The 24,082-nt window shown below is 38.4% G+C and overlaps 2 protein-coding genes across 2 annotated transcripts in view; both read left to right on the forward strand.

Annotated features, from left to right (window-relative positions):
- The first annotated feature begins 9,551 nt into the window (after positions 1-9,551).
- The window catches only part of LOC139449503 (phosphopentomutase-like), a 28,810-nt gene continuing 14,279 nt past the window's right edge, over positions 9,552-24,082 (forward strand). The window contains exons 1-5 of the mRNA XM_071230927.1: positions 9,552-9,733; positions 21,430-21,529; positions 22,242-22,309; positions 22,804-22,892; positions 23,476-23,560. Of these exons, the coding sequence (XP_071087028.1) occupies positions 9,665-9,733; positions 21,430-21,529; positions 22,242-22,309; positions 22,804-22,892; positions 23,476-23,560 (411 nt within the window). The 5' untranslated portion in view covers positions 9,552-9,664. The remainder of the gene's footprint in view (positions 9,734-21,429; positions 21,530-22,241; positions 22,310-22,803; positions 22,893-23,475; positions 23,561-24,082) is intronic.
- On the forward strand, positions 9,883-17,402 carry LOC139449502 (uncharacterized). Its single transcript, XM_071230925.1, has 3 exons — positions 9,883-10,423; positions 12,336-12,434; positions 14,025-17,402. Exons 1-3 carry the CDS (start codon positions 10,315-10,317, stop codon positions 15,803-15,805), a joined length of 1,989 nt encoding a protein of 662 aa, XP_071087026.1. The 5' UTR covers positions 9,883-10,314; the 3' UTR covers positions 15,806-17,402.

Genomic DNA, 24,082 nt, shown 5'->3' on the forward strand with positions numbered 1-24,082 from the left:
CTGCATCACTTCGGGCTTTCCTCCCACATTAAGCTGCGCGATATAACTGGAATATTGTTAAAAGCGGCGTTAAACCCAACTCACTCACTCACTTTTGAGCTAAAAGGTCCTTGAAAGGTATGTCATGTGGCTTTCACACAGTCGTTTCCGCCTCTTTTGAGGAAGCACATGATGAACCTCACAGACAAGCTCACCTCACTCTTGAAGAAACGTAACTTTGGGCTAGAGTGTGAGTGATTGGGACAGAGGTCATCTTGGAAAGAAGGGATCCGCTATTCCTCATCAACATGGAAAAATATGACATATCTGGTAGCCATTTTCATTGATGTTGACCTGTTTACATTCATAAGCCACAGTATCATGCTTTCCAACAACTGTAACTGGACATCGTAACACACCAAGGACATTTTGTATTATCACCTATCTTTCCGTGCCAAAGACATTTTCTTGCCGAAAGCATCTTCCATCTTCCCGAGGCCAGAGAGAGTTAACTGACTATAAAAGTCCAGTTTCCACCCTTGCCGAACTAGTCTGGAATTCCTGGGCTTGATCGTAGGGCCACCAGTGGTTATTATGAGTTATGTCTCTTCTGAGCCTCTCCTATGGACCAATCCGATTCCATCACTTCCATTTGTTTCAAACAAAATGTCGCCGTCCAGACAAGACGATCTGATCGATAATCAAGATCTACATTGAGATATAACAGGTCTTACATTGCAAAGTGCATCAAATTATGCGAGCACCTTGATCAAAAACATGAAAAGTTTTTGAAAATATCTGTTGACAACCAGTTGGCGGTGCACATGCTTTGCAAATCCTGCAATCGAGCCAAATCTGTAAGAAACGGATTTCGATTTCGTTGCGAGATTTTGATTGGACTATGCATAGACTCGTTAGTCCAGCCAAAATGTAACTCCAAAATACCAGCCTAGTTCGGCAAGGGTGGAAACTGGACTTTTAAAGTCAGTTAACTCTCTCTGGCCTCGGGAAGATGGCATCTTTATGCCAAATCGAGTTTGTCGGAAGAACTATAATGTGATACTCAATTTTTACTACTTTTTTATTCTTCAAGCAAATATTTTGCTTCAAACATGACCATGATTACAGTCTAACTGTGTCTAAATATACCTTAATCATACCTTACTTATCAGTGGGGAAACATCATCAGCTAATGAAAACAGTTGACACCGCTGCGCTGGTCACTTTTGAGCACACACCAAAATAGATTTGTTTTGGAAGCTGATTGCGGAGTTGGTGATTTCAGCACTTTCACTTGGACATTGAAATACTTTCTATGAATATTGTTAATTTTCTCTCTCAGAAATTGACTAAATGTATTTTGGAAAATTGATGCTCGCAACAAAAGAGACACATAAGAAATTCGTAGTATTTCCCAGTTGCATTAATCTGGATTGTTAGATGTTTGTTTCTTCAGTTGTTTTATGATTGTTTTATTAGTGAATTTATGATGTTGCTGCGGACTACAGTACAGGAATGTTTTAGGGACCTACCCTTTATTACATTCTGGTGGGCCTAGGGAGTTTTGTTCAGTCACTAACCACCAGAAGATGTTACCATGGTTACCATGCAAGCAAAATGTGACTCTGTTAATCATATATGCTTGTTTTGCTTCAGTTGTTTATTTGTTTGTTTTATTTGTTGATTTATGATGTTGCTGCTGACAACAGGACTGTTTTGATGACCCAACCTTTATCACATTCTGTTGGGGCCAGGGAAGTTTGTTCAGCCACTGGCAGCCACTGGCTTCAAAACATGCTATTTATCATTGTAGAACCAAAACCATTTTTAAAAAATCACATCGACACAATTAATTTTTAGGGGCAAGCCCTGAGGACAATAGTTAGCATATTATTAAATCCCATGTCCCACTAGAATATCAACTGGTCCAGTCGTCTAAGGTGCCGCGATTCGCTGTGCAGAGTTGCGTCCCTTGGGCACGACAGAAACCACTGATGGTGAGTTTGAATCCTGGTTCGCCCCCATTATGTTTCTAGGTTTGTCAGCACCATACCTGTGCTCGTGGGTTTCATCGAAGTGGAAAATGTCTGAGACCTGCATCACTTCGGCTTTTCCTCCCACATTAAGCTGACACACCCTGATATAACTGGAATAATGTTGGTGTTAAACCCAACTCACTCACTCACTCACTGGTTGTCCCCTCAGCACATTATGCTGGTCAGCCATGTTTTATCACCATTGTTTAAATATTTCCGATGTCTTAATGATGTTAGTGAGTGAGTGAGTGAGTGAGTATGGTGTTACGCCGCTTTTAGCAATATTCCAGCAATATCACGGCGGGAGACACCAGAAATGGGCTTCACACATTGTACCCATGTCTTAATTCGAACCTGGGTCTTCGGCGTGACGAGCGAACTAATGATGTAAGCATATTCGGTCGAACAGATGATAAATCAAAGTCATTCCTCAGCCACTTTAAAACCTTCTTCAAACATTGCCATTATGAAAAAACATTCACGAGCATGATGAATGCTCATATTATTTTCATAGATTGTACAATATCTTCCAGTGTCCCCGACATCTGACCATCTTTGTGTATCCAGGGTATTATATATATCTCCATTCTGTTGTGATTAATATCCTGGACCCATTCACCACAAAAAGGCACTATAGTTTCCTTTCAGGCACAGGAACTTGATGATATATCACGAATATCACAATATATCCATATAAAAAAAATTACCTGTGTTTTCAGGTGGTGTATGTCACACTCTTGAGCTCTCTTATCACCACAACTCTTTCACCTGAATTTTTCACCTCGATGTCTCGCCTCTTATGACTTGATATATTTAATGGACTGTTTTTTTATAACTTTTATCTGGAAAATATGTTGTCAAGAGCGGTAAAAGATTATATATCATAATGGAATGGACATACTATACGCTGAATAATCAAGGATGACATGACTTGCATCATTTTATCTCCACACTATGTTTGCTTCATTGCCACTTGTTTGGTTATGGGGAGTTTTTGTTTGTGTTTGATGTTTTTTGTCAGATGTTTTTAAAAGGTAAAGCAGTAGTAATATTTTGATATTTATGTAATTAGCATGTTTAACTTGCTGTTAATTTGTTTCGTTTAGTTAAATTATTTCCACTTTTAATGAAAATGCGAAATTGATAATTTATCAAAATTTATCATAATCCAGTAACTATGGGTTTAATATATATATAAAAATATATATATATTCTTTTGAAATAAATGTTATAAGCACCAGCAAGTATTAAACAATGTTATCTATTTACTAGACTTGCAATTGTTAGTGACACCTTGTAAAACTACTGTAAAACAGTATTGTTATGGGTTTTTTTCCATTTATATATTGGTTATTTACTTGTTGGCTATGCAAAATAAATAGTTTAAAAAACATGAATGTCTATTTTGTTTAACTGACATATATTTGCAATATCAAGATGAAAGTGAGTGAACAGGTCTCTGCTACATGGAGCAACGTTGGCAATGGAGTGACAGTTGCTTTTGAAACTACAAAGCGGCAACGCAACCTCAAAGGAGCCGCTCACATTTAACCCGAAGTGGGAATAAAACCTGGGCCTTCAGCATGGCTATCAATGTTTTAACCACTAGGTCACCCACTGACCTACCAAGAGTGAGTGAGTTGGGTTTAACGCCGCTTTTAACAGTTACATCACGGCGTGTCAGCTTAATGTGGGAGGAAAGCCCGAAGTGATGCAGGTCTCAGACGTTTACCACTTCGGTGAAACCCACGAGGACGGGTATGGTGCTGACAAACCTAGAAACATAAACGAGGCGATCCGGGATTCGAACCCACAATCATAGGTTTCTGCGTGCCCAAGGGACGCAACTCTGCACTGCGAATCGCGGCGCCTTAGACGACTGGGCCACCCGTGCCCCCTGACCTACCAAGAATAAGTTTACGTGACATTGTGTCTGTGTAATGGCTAGTAACCATTAACGATATACTCTACTTATATGTGCTGTATTCGGTGTAATAAAAGCCCAGGTGCTTAGAAAATTGACAAAGGGAGGCACTTATTAAAACCATACAAACAACTGCATTGTAACCTCGCTTTGTGTGGCAACAGCGCTGTATGACATCATTGTCAGAGATCAAGTGGTAGTGAACGAAGTTAGTTCAAACATGGATGAAACTAAAACTTATTCAATAATAGTTGGGCAATAACATTATTCCCTTTCTGTTCTGTCATCTGTAAACAAATCTGCAATATACACAAGAAAATATGGACTGTCATGGAAACTTTCAGTCTTAGTAGGGGGAGCTTATAAAGATTACTTATGGATTGGTCAAGAAGTTGGTCGGTGGAATAAAAGAGTTTATTGGTGCAAGGTGCTTAATATGGCTTATACGGTACTTGTGTTCACTGCAACTCGGGACCGTCGTGTTTCTAGAATCCTTTTGCGATATATTTCCAAAATTGTAAGATTCAAGTAATCGTTGTATGGTAATAATGAACCAACTGGGAACGCATTATAACCGGTATGACAGTAGATGTTATGACCCACAACGATCTTGAAGGACGATACGGGTAAGGTCCGCGTGACACTTGACAATATTCACATTTCAAATTTTATTTTTGAAAGATGAAAAGCTTGAAAGCTCTAGATCGCTTCCTACTTCTCACTTCCGAAATTATTTGTTTTAGAAGGAAACTTTTTACTTCATACACCGTTTTGGAAAGATGGAAAGCTCGAAAGCTCTACGTCGCGTCTCGATGACTTCCCACTTCCTTAAAAATGTTTCAGGGAACAGAAACCTTAAAAGCTTGAATTTGCTGCTAACTTTATACTTTCTATTTATGGTTTGGGAAGCTAACGTTACGGTGGCCATTTTACCTTAGTGAACTACCTCCTATGGAAAAATGAGATTGGTTGGTTTGTTGTTTAACGCCGCACTAAGCAATATTCCAGCTAATTGACGGCGGTCTGTAAACAATAATATCTGGGCCAGACAATCCAGTGATTAATATCATGAGCATCGATCCACGCAATGAGGATCGATTGCATGCATCAACCAAGTCAGCGAGCCTGACCACCCGATCCCGTTAGTCGCCTCTTACGACAAGCATAGTCGCCTTTTACGGCAAACATGGGTTGCTGAAGACCTATTCTACACCGGATTTTCACGGGTTTCCGAAAAATGAGAGAGATGAGATATTTACAACACTCGATGAATATGCTTTAATATATTAATGCACTTGCAGTATTGGTAATAAATTTATTACCCGCTATTACATAACATAAATGAAAATTTCCGAACAAACTTAACTATGTTCTAACTGACATAAACAGTTTATACTGCAATAAAGACCGACCAGATACTTTGTCTCCACTTTTTGCAATGTGATTTTCACTATAGTGCGATTTGGGGGAGGTTTTAGATATGGTCAAAGTGAATCGAGGTGTTGAAAATGCTGCCTGCTCCATATATATACTTTAAAAAGATAACTCGAAACACTTCAAGATGAAATAAGTATAAACTTACTTGAAAGCCGAAAAACGTTTACAAATGACATTCACTAAAGTCAACATATATGCTAATGGCTAAAATGTGGGTGACTGGCCTATGTGACTCGTGTCCTTTGAATTTATGTTTCTATTGTAAGCTGCGGTACATAAGGGTCATGAATACTGAATTTTTTGCCAGCTTAAATACATGTATAAGTGTTAACTTCGTTTAATAATATGCCATGTTAACATTTTTTTTAAACGCCGGAAAACGCGAAACTTTGGATGTTATAACATATATTCAATATATTCAAACTTGTACATCAGTATAAAAATATACATTATATAAGATATAGTCGACTCTTGGTCGTTGTTTATCGTACAATACCTGGGGGTAGCGCAAACGTTTTTACTTTTCTAAGATGCCGAATATAAGAATAAACTTGTGTTTTATTAAAGGTGGGGTTAAAAGGAAAACTGTAACGAGCGGTGCCTTAAATTTTAAATCCACAAACACGGCTAAATGACGGGCTGTTCCACCAAACTGTCGGTTGCACTATGTTAAAGAGACATATTTACGTTTTAAAGATAACACAAAGTACGCAACTAAAATGGATAGTTGTTATTCAAATAGGTCATACTTCATTATCCGTTCAGTTTGTGGTTATCAATCAACCCATGCAGCTATAATAGGATTTTAAAAAGTAAGTGTTTATTAATTTGCTTCAAATTAATCACGTATAACTCGAAAATTGTGTAAACATAGCCGGAATTCGATGTAGCTTCTGTTGCAAGTTCAAGTTGCAACTCTGTTTCCAACACTAATGTTAGCAGACTGCAGCAACTGGTCGGTTGCACTACATGATCCCGTCCCCGACGTCAATCGACGGCACAGGGCATGGTGTGGCGTCGTCGTGGGATGAACATCGCGGAGGAAGAGCAGCAGCGGCCATTTTGGTTGATTGCTGTATATTGTTAAATGCCGTAAGCTGAGCAACAGGTGTACATGTGGTTAGGAAATTTTTGAAGGATTGCTCATTACTTTGTCCAGAGAGACATACATGATTCCTAGGACACAAACGTCCGCATTGGACATTGCCGTTGCCCGGACACAGTATAGTTTGCATATGTTTAGGGAAACCCAGCGGCAAGAGGTAATAATTTTCAACTTATTAAGAAACTATTTCACCGATAAATGATGTGGATGCGCCATCTTGTTTGACAATAATGAAAAACGATGTACTCCTCATGGTTCATTCTCCCTGCAGTGTTTTATTGTACGATAAACACGACCACGAGTCGTTTATTTCTTAAATATAACATAGTTATGAATAAATCTCAAGAACAATGAAGAACGAAGTGTGGTTTATTTAAGAAATAAACGACGAGTGGGAGTTGTTTATCGTACATTCCACCGAGACATTGAAGGATGCTTGATTCTGATTGGTTAAATAGGTTTCTTGTTTGCTATGGAAACCCCTTTAAAATATTTTAAGCCTTCTCACACACAAAAAAAACAACGTGCGCATGAATACATCGATACCCTACACATCGATTCATAAAAAAATGACTGCCGAACGATCACCCATATGAATTGTAAAACGTATCGATATTTCCTCTATTACACCTGGGTCTCTAATACAAGCCAGGTATATCGCGAAATTAATAGATGGCCAAGCGTCCAATAGAAGAAATACGGTAGTTCGGATGTATTTGGCGACGATATGACGTTCTAGTCCATTATCCTGACTGCTTGGATGATGAGATTACAAGGCTTTACGAAGGCATATTTTTGCATACAAATGAAATGTTTATGAAACTGTTAGGGACATGTTCGATGCCCCGACAATGAAAGTAAAACATAACATTATAAATAAATGTGTTTGAAGAAAACTTTATTCATAACATGTTTACAAACCTTTTGTGATCGCCATCTCCGTTAACCACCACCGTAAAGATTAGGCAGGAAGGAATTTGAAAGTCCTTCAGAAAACTCATCTTCCGACATCACTGAAGTAACTGCTTATTAAACGTGATGAAGCACGCACATGCAATTAAGAAAATCAAACGCGAACCACTATTTCTGGGCACAGAATGTCTCATTGCTTACACACGCTGACTTTGAATCCGTGAAATCTTGAAATTGACAGGTCAAATCATGCAGATTCCTCGTGTTAAAATATCCGGCTCGTCTGTAGCCTAAAAAGTGGCTGTTAAGTCTTACTCAGTTCCATTGGTAACCATATTGTACCAGCAGGCTCATTCACAGTAAATCTACAGGTTACCCGTGAAGATCCGGGGTAGAATGGGTCTTCAGCAACCTAGCTTGTTGTGAAAGGCGACTAACGCGATCGGGTGGTCAGACTCACTGACTTGTTTGATCCATGTCATCGATCCCAATTACGTGATCGATGCTCATGATATTAATCACTGGATTGTCTGGTCCAGACTCTATTATTTACAGAACGCCGTCATATAGCTGGAATATTGCTGAGTGTGGCGTGAAACAACAAACAAACAAACAAACAAGTTAATGTTGAAACACACACTGACAGCTGTGAGTCGCGAGTAACCATGATGTAGGTCAAGTTCTGCCACATCGAAGTTCGGGGTGGAGCGGCATCTATTTTGATTTGTTCATCATTTACTGGGGGTAATTGCTAACTAATAAGTCTAACACATGTAAAATAAATCGTAGAATGTTAATTCATAAAGTTTGTTGGAGAAATATATTCGTTTAGCATTTTTAAATCTATTTCTACAACCTGCCACCCCTACAATGGATATGGCATATTCGATTTCCAAGAAAAGACTTCTCTCCCTGATTGCCAAGAAATGACTTGGCGAGTCCAAACAGTGAACAGGTTGTGTTGACATTGAAACATCTATCTTCTGATATGTTTGTCAACCTCTTTTCGAAAAACTGTTTTGAACACTTTAAATACTTTGAACTATTAAAGAAATTGGTAGTTAAATGTTGAACTTTAGTAATATTCGTTACATAGGAATCTTCCTGTGACCACTTTTCGGAATGTTCTAAGACTGTGGACCTTTGTATACCCTGTGTTCTTACCCTCTTATCTGTACATTTGAAACCTCACCTAAAGCGCTCGGTTTGCAGCAATTTGATTCGCCGATTTAGCTTGATTTCACATCGATCCTGTATGTACTCCTTTAGCTCGGACGCCCTGAACGGGGTCAAACGTCAGTTAACATATTGGGTTTGTTGGTTCCTATAGTCTGCTAAAAAAAAGAATCTGAAACAGTGAACGTATTGGCCACTGTACACTGACCTCTGCCAGTTTCCAGTATGCCAAAACCCCATAGACGTTCTGCGCAATGCAGACGCCGCATTTACCCCTGAAGATTCGGGCTAGGCTAGGTCTTCAGCAACCCATGCTGGCGACTATGCTTGTCGTAAGAAGCGACTCATGGGATCGTGTGGTCAGGCTCGTTGACTTGGACAAGTTGGTTGATGCATGTTATCGTATCCCAAATGCGTGGATCGATGCTCATGATGTCAATCACTGAATTGTTTGGCCCAGACTCGATTATTTACTGACTGCCGTCATACAGCTATATTCCTGTTTTGCCAAAAGCGTACACTAAAATCGGTGTATTCAATGCGCGAGTACCTGTCATATAAATGTGCTGCTCTAAGCTTGGCCCGGTCTCCTATCGCGAGTAGACGCAAGCTCCTTCCCAGCGCTCGACACATTCGTTACACTCTCATTATGATTATAATTGTGTATAGAGAGCTTCGCGAACGGGATATCGCTGTGAGAAGCTTGAAGTTATCGATGCGCCTACACAACCGGGAACCCAATCCGACACACGCTACCGTAAACTGGCATGTCGTGGGTCAATGCTGTCGTAAACTACACGTCTTCAGAACTTACATTACTGTATCCCATCATATAACAAAACGATATCGACAAAAGTGGAATCACAAGGCTATAATTAAAATATAAACAGTGCGATTCTTAAAAAGAACAACTGTATTGATCGACAGTGGAAATTGGAATCGACCTTGACCTTGACATTCGTAGGCGACCTTCATCATAGTTCATGTGTTCACCCTTCGTGCTCTTGTTCGGTTCAGTTTCTGATGCAAGTTGACTCTACAATTGAATCAGTCATACACTGTTGTCTGCGTGGCAGTAGGTAGAATCAGTTCGAAATGGAGGATATAAAAACTGGAAACGCTGACATTGACGCAAAAGTTGAGGAATGGATGCGTTGGGATCAGGTAAGTCTCATAATGACTACTATACCAAGTGAGTACAGTGTGATTTATTATTGAATATGCCTTACGTTTTGAGACAGTGCAGAATGAATCCGTCCCTTCGTTCGTTTGCGGAGATCTGTGCATTCAACAGACCATGCACGATATTTCGGTCGTGCAATTCATGCAATTCCGCCTTTCGCATAATATATCCAGATTTGACCTTTGGTGACCTGGAAAGAGTTGGAATTGACGCTGCCGGAAATAGACGAAACAACGGAAACGGACATTTTCAGCAGAAAACACATATTTCTGTAGCATCAGGTATTCTACAAGGATCCGTTGTTCTATTTCAAGTGAATGTTTTTTTAATTGCTGACACAAAATTTATAAGTTCAAACTGTATCATAGAATACTGAAAATTGGTTGTGTTTCCTCTAGCCTGCATGGTATAATTGCTAAGAAACAGATGGAACTATTCTAAGATCACTGTGCTATGAATATTTTGATGTTTGTATAGTAGCCAGAGATTGAAAGTCTTCATTGACATAATTGGAAATCAGTGAAGGAAAGGCTTTGAAATATATAGATGAAAAATACAGACAATGGAAATTTCCCTTGGAAGTAATGAGAGCATTGCAGAGAGGAGAACTGTTATCTACAGCTTCAAAGATCAACCATTCAAGTCACCGGAAGATCTACTGGAAATAGTTGGTATGTATATTTACATCCTAAAGGTTATTAAATATTCTAGTTGTATGGTCAACGTTTTTAACATTCTGTGATTCAGGAGGCCGACCGTTCTGAAGCCTTGTTTGTAAACAACAAAGGCCCTGCTCAACTTTTTCTGCAAGAGAATTTTTTCTGCTCCAGTAACTACACCGCGGATGTAGGCTTATCACATGACCCGACTTTTATCTTGTTTGTAAACAAGCACACTTATTCTGAAATAAGGACAGATGGGCCTAATGCAAGCCTTTCGGTGTGCTTTACATTTGTTTTGCATAATTATTTTGACATACTACTATAACTGCGACAGTGAGGTGCAGGACAATATAGGTTTATACATCAAAGTGACTGTATCACTATTTGTACATAGGGCTTCGAAGGCAGTATGTGGTTCTAAAATACCCAAATAGAAATAGTTTTTCACATTTCAGGATCTTTTCTCAATGATAGCTACGTTTATATAAATGTGTATGACTTGTCCAAAATCAAACATATGTAAAAGACATGAATGGACTGCCTAAGATCAATCTCATTAAAATCAGATCTTAGTTCTCGCTACCGCTAAACAAAGCTTTGTTTAGCGGTAGTGAGAACTAAAGTCTGATTTTAATGAGATTGGCCAAAGATTTGATGATGTGACAGAGGTACAAGGCTGGGTAGGACTGTAATTGGCTTCCTCCGACTGAGGCATATTTATGTTGTCATCTTGACTTTGATGAACACTAGGGCTGCAAATGATTACACTATGAGGCTAATACGATTTGTATCATGAATATAGTGTAATGAATACGAATATTTATCCATAAATACAATAACAAGTCAGCAGTTGATGGATTATTTGTTCTATTCAATGGAACAAAAGCAACACAAATTATTTGACATGGTTTGTTAATTATTAACATATTATACATTTATACACTGCACTTATCCAGTTACTAGTATCTGCTAAAATGCGACAATGACCAGTGACCACACTTCTGTCAAATTAAATATTATGAAAGTGTTGTCTTTGAAGACATCTATGCATACAATATGTTCTTATGGATATTTTTAGATACAGGGTATGTAAATGAACAAGACTGCATATTCATAAATATTCGCTTCTATTGGTCACGAATAATGAATACAATTCATGAATGGATATGGTTCAATTCACCGAATATGCGAGTTAATTGTAACACCCCTTATGAACACTGCATGGCTTCTAATCCAATGAAGATGGAAATTAGTATTTTGTACCATATGAAAAACACACAAGCTTTTTTTCGATTTGCCTCAAATAAAAAGCATGACTGAAGCCAATTTTATCTGCACATCGCTTATGTTGTGGACTTTGCTGTCCGGAATGCTATTGTTTTGGTTTGAGAATTGAAATGGGCATGTGACGTCACACTTGGAAAGTAGTTCATGCATGATTTATTAACGCAAACAGAACCGTCAACATACTGTCCCTTTAATCAGTATTATATAAACAATAATAAAGGATGGTCCTGGGATCCTTGAACATGTTGAATTTTTTCTGCTACTGTGTTGTGATCTGAAGACCCCATAAGATATGTAACTGTTAATGCTACAGTTATGACAAGGACCTCTTGACTTTCATACTTACTTAATTCAACACTGATGTTTCAAAAAATCTTGAAATGTGAATTTTGTTAAAATTCTGTCTTGCAACATTATTCATGTGCATGACAGAATTTTAACAAAATTCATGATGAGATATATGAGCTTAATTGTATATTTGGTACTGATCATGCTGGTATATTAGATAAGTACTAAATCTGAAATATGATACAATTAGCCATTAACTTGATACCAGATATTCATGATATTAATCATGTTCATAGTGAAATATTTGACTAATTTACAAAGATTACAAAGAAATGTTTTATTTCAGCAAATCCTGATCTTCAGAGAGTGAGCACAAAGCCACCTTACCGACCTAAAGCAGGAGAGGTATATGTCTACCACCATGAACAGACTTACATGGATAAAAGTAAGCCATCACTGTTGATGCAAAGTTTTGTGTGTTTGTCTAATGCCACACTCAGCAATATTCCAACAATATGACGACTGTCTGGAAATAATTGGGTCTGGACCAAACAATCCAATGATTGACATCATGAACATCAAATTCAGTCCACACAATTGGGATTCAATGATATGCAACTAATCAATACCATTTAGTGGCCTCTTACAGCATAGTTTGCTGGGGACCTATATTCTTATCCAGAATCCCCACAATTGGCTAATACAAAGTCTGTTTATTAATGCTCCAAAGCATTGCAATTGTCCCATGAGCGATCACAGCTTGGATGCCAAATTAAAATGATAATATTTGACATATGATACCATGCCACACTAATGACAGTTTCAATGGATTAGACATAATAACATTTTTTCCCCACAAATTCATTGTTTGATGACACCACTGGTATCAATTTACAGGTTAATGGATATTATGCCACATGTACATGACTGTAAGCCAAGCTGCCTCATTTGACAATGTAACAAGTTCTATTACTGTCTAAAATAATTATTGCGATTGTGATTATGTTGAATATAACAGCAGTCTTTGCAAAATGTTTGAGTCTACTATATCGAACCTGTCAACTGACATCATTTTCAGTAGATCTTGGTATTAATGTATGGACTTTATCAGTAAAGCTTTATACTAGACACAACTACATTTTAATAGACTCGGGCTACGGATTAATGCCTTAAGTCAAAGCCTGTATCAATGAATATTCATAGTACCATCAGAACCACTACCTTTCTCTTAACTTCGACAAATGTCACTGTTGTGAGCTGGGAGTGATGGTTCGGGGTGGGATAACCTTGTGGTTAAAGCATTTGTTCTGAATGGTAAAGGGAAAAGTTTGATCCCCACATTAGTACAATGTGTGAAGCCTATTCTGGTGTTTCACAGTCATGCTGGTTTTTTAAAAAATACATTCATATTTTGGCCTGTATGGTAATCAAATCATGTTTTTTTCTCATCAACCTCACCATTCCTGATTAAAAAGAGACATTACCCTCACAAAATCATTCACTTTCGTTTTGACATTTGAAAATCAGTAACATGTCACTTACAACAGAATTAATAAATATATTTGTCTTCCTTTAAAAAATAGTTAAGAGACCTGCTGCATAAAACACCTTTTGTATATTTCTTCAACAGAAAGTTGCCATGTTTTCCATATATTTATGATATGAGCGACATGTAGTTCGTAATTATTACTACAAAATAAAAACATATTTTATCTTCAAAATTATCCTGTATATTTTATTGAAACGATTTGAGATGAATTAATACAATTGGAATTTCTTGCCCTGCACTTGCCGCCAACATGAGCAGACGACTTGATTTTCCAAGCTATGGTCATGAATCTGTTGTTTACAATATTTAGAGATATTCCTCTGTACCCATGATGGTATCTGGAAATGTGTTTGTTACAACAATTTGACTGGGAATGGTACTGATCCAATAAGCTTTTATTAATTGATAATGCTGTACAGAAACGTAGTGCAAAACAAAGGTCACACATTCATCAAAATAGTAATAAGCATTGTCTTTCATTTACAGAAACTTGGGTCTATGATGGCTATCGGTGGAGAAACAATGGCAAGAAAAAGTACCCGAAGCCTTCACCCTTGTTCGAGAAAGTGTATTTCACTATTGACTGTGCAGATGCAGATAGTGTTGACTTCCGTCGCTGTGTCTATATCCCGATCAACAAAGAACTGAAGTACATGGTTGTTCAGTACTTTGGCGCTGCATCTACTCCTGGCCTGTTTTCTTCTGTTGAAAGAAATAAACTGTCAACTCGACCCAACACATCTAGGTTCGAGTATTTGGAATCTGCGGACAGTGATAACTCTTTAATTAGTGACCAGATGAACATTTCTGCTTTCACAGCTAGAGATGAGGGAAATTTGATGTCTCAGATAGGAGACTTGTCTCTCCCATCCACATCGGGAATGGTTAAGAAATCAACAGTATCGGTAAGCCTCATTCCAAATAACAACCGTTCTATTGTTGACGACTCCGAGGGTGCTGAAGTGGACACATGGATAGAGAAAGAGGGTGAAAGAAATTTCAAATTTAGCCAGAAAACATTTACAGATCTAATGAAAATATGTTTTGAAATGAGGAATAATGATTATTTTTGGTCCTTCAGCTCAGCTCCGGAAGTTATTCTTCTATTTGGGAGCTGTGACCTGTGTTCCGACCTCAATGACTTCCTGTCAACACGGAATGACACCATACAGTGTCTGTCTTATAGCACATCACCGTGCCTTGATGGATTCTTCATATCAGTCTTGTCGCTTCATCATCCAAAGTTTATTCTCGTGGAGTCGAGCAGGAGTCCACCTGTTATTCCTCTAGTGTTCATGATCCACCAGGATAAGACCCCTCTTAGTCATACAAGTCTCTTCAATCTGATCGTGGAACATCTTCCAGCTTTGAGGGTTGAAGCCAATGAGCCATCCCTTGCAATTATTCTTGACAAAGATCAAAATGTTATGACTGCAGTTAAAAAGTGCCTTCCAAGCTGCATCACCCTTCTTTCTCCTTCTTTCATCAGACGAGAAGCTCAGTGCTGGCTGACTAAGAACATGCACTCTAAACGAACAGACCGCTACCTGACCGATTTAGAGGATCTGATGAGGGTAAGCTCCAAGTCAGAATTTGAATCACTTCTTCACAGTCATAAACACAGCTGCAGTAGGTCTTGGCTGAATTTCTTTGATAGTCAGCTAAAGGATGACATGATCAGCCACTGCAACAACTGGATGAGGATAAGAGACAAGGTCATTCACAAGGAGGTCCTTGAGGAAAACCAGTGCCCTCCCTTGGAACAGGTGTTATATGACCTTGAACTTTGCCATGAGGCAACCATGGATGTCCTGATCCAGGCCTTGTATTTCCTTCACCAGTTTCTCATGACAGAGCTGCAGAGAGGGAAAAGTGGATTTGGCTTGTACAGGCTTCATGAAAATTATGTTTCAGAGTTTGGACATCCAATTATGGTGAATTGTCAGTTTGTGGGTCAACCTTCTGAAATAGTTCAGTTAGTAATGAGTAGGAGGAAGAGCGCTTGTAGTAAGACCAAGGAAAGTGTTGCCACCTATGAGGGTGATCAAGGGGAGATAATGCCTATCAAGCAAGAGCCAGCGGGGGAAGAGGATACAAGTTATCTTGTTTTCCGTGAAGGAAATATGGTCATTGGAAATGAAAATGAAGAAGACAATGGAGACAGTTGTCTGTGGGAAACTGTTGGTGGTCAACGAAAAAGGAAGTTCTCATCTGAGGATGTTGAAGACTCATGTACTGACATCAAGAAACAGTCTATTTCACAATAGTGGATGTTATGTTTAGACTGTTATAAATAATACCTAACCTTGTGGACAGGGGTATACAAGATAATAGATGTTCACTGTAAGTTGCATTCCTTAGCCATGCCAGGATCCACTGATCTCTGCTTCAGATACAAGATTGTCCCTGATTTAGAGACTTAGTTTGTTAGCATCACATCTGTTGTTTGAGGAATTAATCTGTGACCTGCATTACTTTTGCCTTTCATCTCACAACACACAGTGATGTGACTGTACGGTGCTGAAATAGTGTTCAACATGGTACATTTGAGACTGTATTATATTCAGTAGATTTAGGTGTAAATATGTGGGCTTTCATGTGCTTGCTAAGTTAACAAACTGAAAGGATATTTTACTGGACTTGGGTTTTGGACTAAACATGCTGAGGCGCAGACTGCAACTCACAATCTCATGATTGTTTAATGGTTGCTGTAATTGTTTGTAACTTAGAAGGGTTTCACAAACTAGGGATGTAGTGTTACCAGTTTCTTAGTGTACTTATCAAGTCATATGCCTGGTTCCATTTCTCTCATGAATAAGATGTGTGAATCCTTTCTTGATAGTTGTCGTTAATATAATTTATACCTTGACTAACAAGACAAAATAGGTCACTCATATCTAGTGAGGTTCTGTCATATTGGTTTTGTGCAAAATGTGTGATGATGATACAAGACACAGCATACATGATGACATCCTCGATTATCAAGGGTAGTATATACCCATTCACTACCATAGCTTTGTTTTGAGTGATTATGGTTTTACAACGCTTTCAGCAATATTCAAGCTACAGTAGAACACGGATATAACGAATACAGATATAGCGAACAAAAGTTTACAACAAACTATTAAAAAATCCCCGATTTATCTCTTATAAAATATCATATAAAACTTATGTATATAACGAACTCTCTACAGCGAACTGATATCTGATCACTGACAAGCCCATCTATCACCAAATAGTGACGTGTATAGTGAACGGAGAAATCTCTCAGTGTCAAGTGTCACTGACAATTGGCTGTACGCAATCATCGGCGAAACAACACAATGGCGGCGAAAAAATACAATCAGCTGTGACGGATCAACATTGTTAAATGTGCATTGTGTTATCTTACCTGTACATGTAATCTTGTTGATAAAACAAACATTAAACATATACACTGCTAATACAAATCAATGTTGCAATTACGTGTATTATGTTTTGTCTTATCCAAGATGGTGGACGTTTCCAAGCGAAAACGTGTATAACAAACAACGGATATAACAAACTGATTTCTCTGGTCCCTTGTAGTTCGTTATATCCATGTTCTACTGTATATCACAGCAGGGGACACTAGAAATGGGCTTCACATATTTTACCCATGTGGGGAGTCGAACCCAGGGTCAAAGCTTTAACCACTAGGCTACCCCACTGCTAATGGACTGTTCTAAGAGAAATGGAGATGATGACGAATGGGTCCAGGGTATTTATCATTATAGAATGGACATATGATACACTGGATATAGGAGGATGTCATAATGGAACATATGCTATTTGTGTCACCAAAGTCTGTACAGTTAATCAAGATTTATGTGTCACACTATGTAATATTCCCTATCATTCCTTTCAACTTACTTTGAAGTTTCTGTATTACATTCCTTTGACAGAATAAAAAAGTACTTGGAATTGCTTGTGAATAAATAAGGTCTTAATCTAGGTGAGTGTTCTGTCTTTCATCTGATTTGTGTTAATGGCATTATGTGAGTCAAGATGGCCATTACTAATGTTTTTGTTTTTATCCCCCGCCGCGCGAAAGCGCGAAGCGGGGGATATAGTATTCACGACCGTCCGTACGTCCGTCCGTCCGTCAGTCCGTACGTCCCACCTGTTTGTTGCCGCGATATCTCAAGAACTAAACACTGGATTGTCTTCATATTTGGAACTATGGTGTATATACAGACTCCGTAGACACCAGTCGGTTTTGGTGACCTTGACCCCATTTTCAAGGTCACAGCAGGCATATCTGCTTTTGGAGTTGGAAAACGGTGTTGCCGCAATATCTCAAGAACTAATCTCTGGAATGTCTTCATATTTGGAACTATGGTGTATATACAGACTCCGCAGACACCAGTCGGTTTTGGTGACCTTGACCCCATTTTCAAGGTCACAGCAGGCATATCTGCTTTTGGAGTTGGAAAACGGTGTTGCCGCAATATCTCAAGAACTAATCTCTGGAATGTCTTCATATTTGGAACTATGGTGTATATACAGACTCCGCAGACACCAGTCGGTTTTGGTGACCTTGACCCCATTTTCAAGGTCACAGCAGGCATATCTGCTTTTGGAGTTGGAAAACGGTGTTGCCGCAATATCTCAAGAACTAATCTCTGGATTGTCTTCATATTTGGAACTATGGTGTATATACAGACTCCGCAGACACCAGTTGGTTTTAGTGACCTTGACCCCATTTTCAAGGTCACAGCAGGCATATCTGCTTTTGGAGTTGGAAAACGGTGTTGCCGCAATATCTCAAGAACTAATCTCTGGAATGTCTTCATATTTGGAACTATGGTGTATATACAGACTCCGCAGACACCAGTCGGTTTTGGTGACCTTGACCCCATTTTCAAGGTCACAGCAGGCAAATCTGTTTTTGGAGTGGGAAAACGGTCTTGCCACAATATCTCAAGAACTAATCTCTGGATTGTCTTCATATTTGGTACTATGGTGTACAGGCGGGGGATATTTCGTCACTCTGTGACAAATACTTGTTTAAAGCCTAACTCTTCGATGTTCCAGCTATATGATGTGGACCAGTAAATAAATGAGTCTGGACAAGACACCAAGCCTGACCACCCATTCCATGAAGACACCTCTTTACAAAATAAATTTATAATTTCGGAAGAGTAATATTTTTAGTACACAGGAAATATGCAGAAGGAACCTGCAATCTCACAACACATGTGTCTCAGCACCCCTGACAGTACTTTCACCAACAGTTGTTGTCTCTAGCATTAACATGATTCAAATGTTGTTACTGTCTGCACATCAACACAGCCAACAAGAAGTCATTTGTTTACATCACTGTACATCTTCCAGCTACATAACTCATTAACATGTCAATGGCAAGATATCACAATACAGACCTTAATAAATCATGAGGCCGTCCTATAAGAACCAAGGCTGAGAACTCAAGGAGCTCTTTTTGTAGGCCGGTGACATTTGTTCCACGTATTGTATATACCCTTATGGTGAAATGGGGTTTAACGTCGCACTAAAGATTATTGCACTTATATCAACCTCTGTGTGGTGTCTGTGTCTGTCTGCCTGGCTGCTTTCACTTGTCGTTTTAGATGCTTTAAAAATAGGTATGTTTTTTGGTGTATATAAATGCAAAATATTATTTGGTCACTAATGATGGGTAGGATAAATGCTTGCAAAGAAACCATGTCTTAAAATAAACATTTTAAGCACCTCTCTGAAAATAAGGGCCAGAGAATCAATTGAAATTAATTGGTACTATTTTAGACTCTGGCGTTTTGAACTGTCAAAAAAGACAAAGTAAGAACAAAATCTGCATGATAAGTCATTGTTTCAGACAGTACATCATATTCGCAGAATTAAACACCTCGCTCCATTAAGCACCCCTGACAACTTATAGTTCAATCTGCAACTTATTTTTATAAGGCCCCCTTATATGACTGAAAATGTCCATATTTACTTGTGCATATTATACATTTGTTAGAGAAAACAACAGCGCAGAAAGGGTATGTAATTGCCAAGTGATTGTTATTGAAATTATTATTTATTCAACATTTGAACTAAGGTTGTGTTCTCAACCACTCTTATCTCTGAAAACGAATTCATCTCGTGTATGGTTTTAGTAAGCACCCTTCCTTTGTCAATTTTCTAAGGACTCAAAGTGCTTTAATAATATGGCTAATTACCAGTACTGTATTCAGACCACAGCTGTCAGTTCAGTCAGTGTGGTGTTAGTGCCAGGATAGGGATACTTCAGGTGAATGAATTACCTCGATAGCCTTGACTGAAATATATAACTGTATGGCATGAAAGATGTCCACAATAAATTAGCGATTATTTGATCATGGACAGGCTGTTATGTTTTTGCCAATTATATATAATGATTGCGAAAAATGTTAATGTTTTAGTCCTACAGGTTGTACAATGTTGTACTTCGTTATCCTGTGATGATTGTGTGTCTTCTGTCTGGGGCTTGGATGGGAGGTGGGTAGCTCCCTCGGGCTCTGAAACAGCAAGTCCCTATACTGGAAGTTATATACAGATATACAGTATGAAGTTGAACCTCGATCATTGTGTCAAACTTAGATGTAACGAATTCCTGGTTGATTCAAATTCATCTTCTGTTCCCTGGGAATTCCTTCTATATGTTGATCTGTCAAATGGAATGGTTGTCTTGAACTCATTTGGGAGTCCCAAGTATCCAAATTAAGCATAAAATTCCCCCGATGTTTCGAACAGTTCAAAATAGAAAACAAAGTCTTTGCCCAGCTAATTTTCAACTCACTTGAAACACAAATGACCATTCTCACTGTAGGATGCTTTCTAATAACATGCCAATATCCAATCACATCAAAGCTGCAAGCTGACTGCTTTATACACACTGGCAACAAATTACAAAAGTGTTCTCATGCCTTTGACACATGAACATTGAGAAATGAGTAAAGCAGATTAAGATTATGTTAGTGGATCTTAATTGAGTTATGAGTGAGTGAGTGAGTGAGTCAGTCAGTCAGTCGAGTTTAATTCCGCTTTGAACAATATTCCAGTTCTATCCAGACGTTCAAGCTATGATGTATATTATGTCGATCCAGACGGCGATAGTGAGATCAATGATATGCCCGAGTAGACGCCCCCTTCACTACCAGGAACCTCGGCACTGACATTTATGCATGCATTGAAAACTAGTGTTGCATCAGGGCCTGGTAATAATCTCTAATAACATGATGTTTGCTTTTTGTAAATTCCTTTTGTTGGTTGTCTCAAACCCGGGATAACTCAAACATCAGGTCCAAACGATGTTCAACTGACACTTATCTTTGGCATTTCAGAATCTGATCTGTTATTATATATAGTGTTAACATTACATTCAAACAATTATCTTCTGTATACATGCACTCTAATTGAAGAGTTTATAAGTTTGACCGGCAAACATATTCATTTTCTATCTGTTACAATTTTTAGAACATCCTTAACCATTCTCTGTATTTTGCTTGAATATCTCTATAGATATTTGGGTTAAAGTCGTGACAGTACAGCATTTTGAGTCTCACACAGCAGAGTTGTGCTTTTTCTCATGCCAGGATCCACTGATTTTATTTTGGAATTTTTCTTGATAATGATCTTTGGTCAATCAACACAGTACTTGTTTAACAAATTACAAAAATCTATCACCTGTGTCAATTTCGTCTTTCCTCCTACATTGAGCTGACATGCTGAAATATTCAAAGAAGCATTAAAGTTTAATTCACTTACCCTCTCATTGTAAGGCATATATGAAGAGGAACTAAACAGGTGGCATAAATAACAAAAGAGTGCTAAAAGTCAAGCAATACTACATCCAGAACTATTTTCTTTGCAACTATTTCTGTTGTAGAATGATAAGAATCGTGCTGAGATCCGACAACTGGCTTTGGAGAAGAATGTTACCGAGTTAGAGAAACGCCTGCTTCAGAGGATGGAGTTTGGCACAGCAGGTTGGTAAAATCGTCAGAGTGCTGATCTATGCGAGTACCGGTAGTTACATCTGAAACCGTTAATAGAGTAGATGTAGAAGTGGGTGAACACCATCCACTGAAGAAGAGCTGGAGTCTTGGGAAAGGCACAGCAGATATGAACATGGGCAGAGCAGATGTGAACATGGGGTGAGCAGACGTGAATAGTCATGGGTAGAATAGACATTAACATGGGCAGAACAAACGTAGAAGTCAAATGAAAAAGGTTGCTGTCATCAGTGCATTTCTGTGCTATCGGGACTGATAGAGCCTGGGTTTCACATCATGCTGATGCCTAGGGTTTGACTCCTATTCTCCGTGGACCTGCTGTGATATTGTTGGAGTGTCGTACAAAGCAAAATTACTTAACCACTTTGTATCTGACAAGAAAAGTGTCTTATTGATATTTTGTTTGTTAATCAGATTATCACTGCAGCCACAGATAAGCTATTTTATTTCAAATACAAACATTCTAGCACATACTTTAAAAACAATATATGTCAACTGATTGTTTATTTTGTTGAAAAATGGAATTAGTTATGTATGTTTTTCAAGATTATTTATATGCTCAAATGGGGGTGTAAAGACACTGTTTTATTTATCATTTGAAACACTGGGAAATTTGCAGATAAACTTTTAATCATATAGGATGCACTTGTGGTGCTGTGATGACTGTGTGTCTTCTGTGCCTCAGGTCTTCGGGCGAGGATGGGAGCTGGTTACTCCATGATGAATGACCTCACGATCATCCAAGCAACACAGGTAAGTCTTGCCAAACAAACACTCCTTTCAAGAAACAACTTGAATTATGTCTACCAGTAGCATTGCCCAAGTGTCACTTTCTATTCAACTTGACCATTTGTTGGCATCAACAGGAGCTTATGTCATATGGGTCACCAGGTTTTCACTTTCTGTCTGCTTTCACTGCACTAGTATCATGTTTTTCTCCAAACACCCTTGGCTTATAAATAGGTAAGTTTTTACACTATGTTGAGATTTTAAACATATGTCCCTAGCTATCATGAGCTATGGCAAAATTCGAGTTTGATTATGACAAATTCAAAATGGCCACTACACCAGCAAAAGTTATTTTAAATACAGCCCTCAGGTAATTCACTGCTTGTCTATAGCCAGTTGTTTTGCAATTATTAGAGGATGTTTATGAAATTGTTATCCACAATGAATCATGTCATAGTTGTGAATTATCTTAATCAGTTGCTATCCATAAAAAAGTGTCATATATTCATCTTGATCAGGGTCTGGTGAAGTACCTTATAGCGTCGGTTCCGAATGCAAAGAAGAACGGTCTGGTGGTTGGATACGATGCCAGACACAACAGCCAGAAGTAAGTATACATGGTATAGACAAGAACTATAAATATATTACCAATTCCTTTGGTTTGATTGTTTGATTGGAGTAGTAGAAGTTTGGTAAGGTGTTTTCTTATAAAATGATGCATAACTATATTCTATATTTTGTCAACACAGATCATTGATAATCGCATTGTCTGTTCCCAAATCTGAAATAATTTTGGTCTGAACAGAACAAACAACATAAAACACAAATGTCCCCTTGATTGAGCAACTTTTGGATGTGATGATATGAGCTCATGAGAACATTTTGGTTATGTTCTCGACATGGAAGTGCCTATAATATTTGTACAGAAATCAGATGTTCAGCTCCAAATCCCATTCTCACTCATTGAGAATTTGGAAGCCTCCACTCAGATTGGCTGAATAAAAAGTTCACCTGACGTGACATCACATGGAGGGTTTATCATGTCTTCACATGGAGACATATCAAAACAGAAGTAAAAGCACTGCAACAACATTCACTCAACTCACTTCGGAAACAATTGTCATGTGATCACCAAATGAATTATTGCTAGCTTGATGTAAATCCCAATTCACTCACTCTTCATTGTTGAGATGGAGTGAGCTGGTTGCAACCATATGTATCAACGAAGGTGTGCCAGTCTACAAGTTCTCTAAGATCTGCCCTACTCCATATGTGGTGAGTGTCCTATGATCATGTACCTATAGCAGTACATTTACCCACCCCTGTCATGATCTTATGGTGGAGATTCAGACACAATAAAGAGCTGAACATAGTGTGTTTTCAATGCAGAGCTAGGTCACGTCACGTGGGAGGTTCAAATGTGTAGCATGGTTAAATCTGCAGGTAACGTAGCTCTTCATTGTAGACAATATTTGTATCTGCATTCTATGGTGACAAAATTGAACACAAATTCTCTGATGGTAGCCAAAATTTTGAATGAAATTGCATGGATTGAGAAAGTGGGTTGTCAAACATTGATTATAGACATTAGTGAAAGTTTGGTGTTGTACATACACTTGAACATGGTTTCTTCTGAGGATTCACTCACATGTTAAACAGGCATTGACAGTGTACAGACAAATCAGTGGCAATGCTAGCTTTTGTCAATGCTTGAGATTTATTTGTACATATTTTCTCCATGTAATTTATGACATTATAGGCCAATTTTCGAGTCTAAGAATGTATGATTTGGCCATG

The sequence above is a fragment of the Haliotis cracherodii genome, unplaced genomic scaffold (genome assembly GCF_022045235.1).
Source record: "Haliotis cracherodii isolate W230 unplaced genomic scaffold, xgHalCrac1.p SCAF_8, whole genome shotgun sequence".
Taxonomy (NCBI): Eukaryota; Metazoa; Mollusca; class Gastropoda; order Lepetellida; family Haliotidae; genus Haliotis; species Haliotis cracherodii.

What these genes read in the sequence shown, in the direction of transcription:
- LOC139449502 (XM_071230925.1), top strand. Translation starts at nt 10,315, where the DNA reads ATGGAAATTTCCCTTGGAAGTAATGAGAGCATTGCAGAGAGGAGAACT. An exon ending in AGATCTACTGGAAATAGTTG is followed by an intron (nt 10,424 to 12,335) that starts GTATGTATATTT and finishes GTTTTATTTCAG; the next exon opens with CAAATCCTGATCTTCAGAGA. An exon ending in ACAGACTTACATGGATAAAA is followed by an intron (nt 12,435 to 14,024) that starts GTAAGCCATCAC and finishes TTTCATTTACAG; the next exon opens with AAACTTGGGTCTATGATGGC.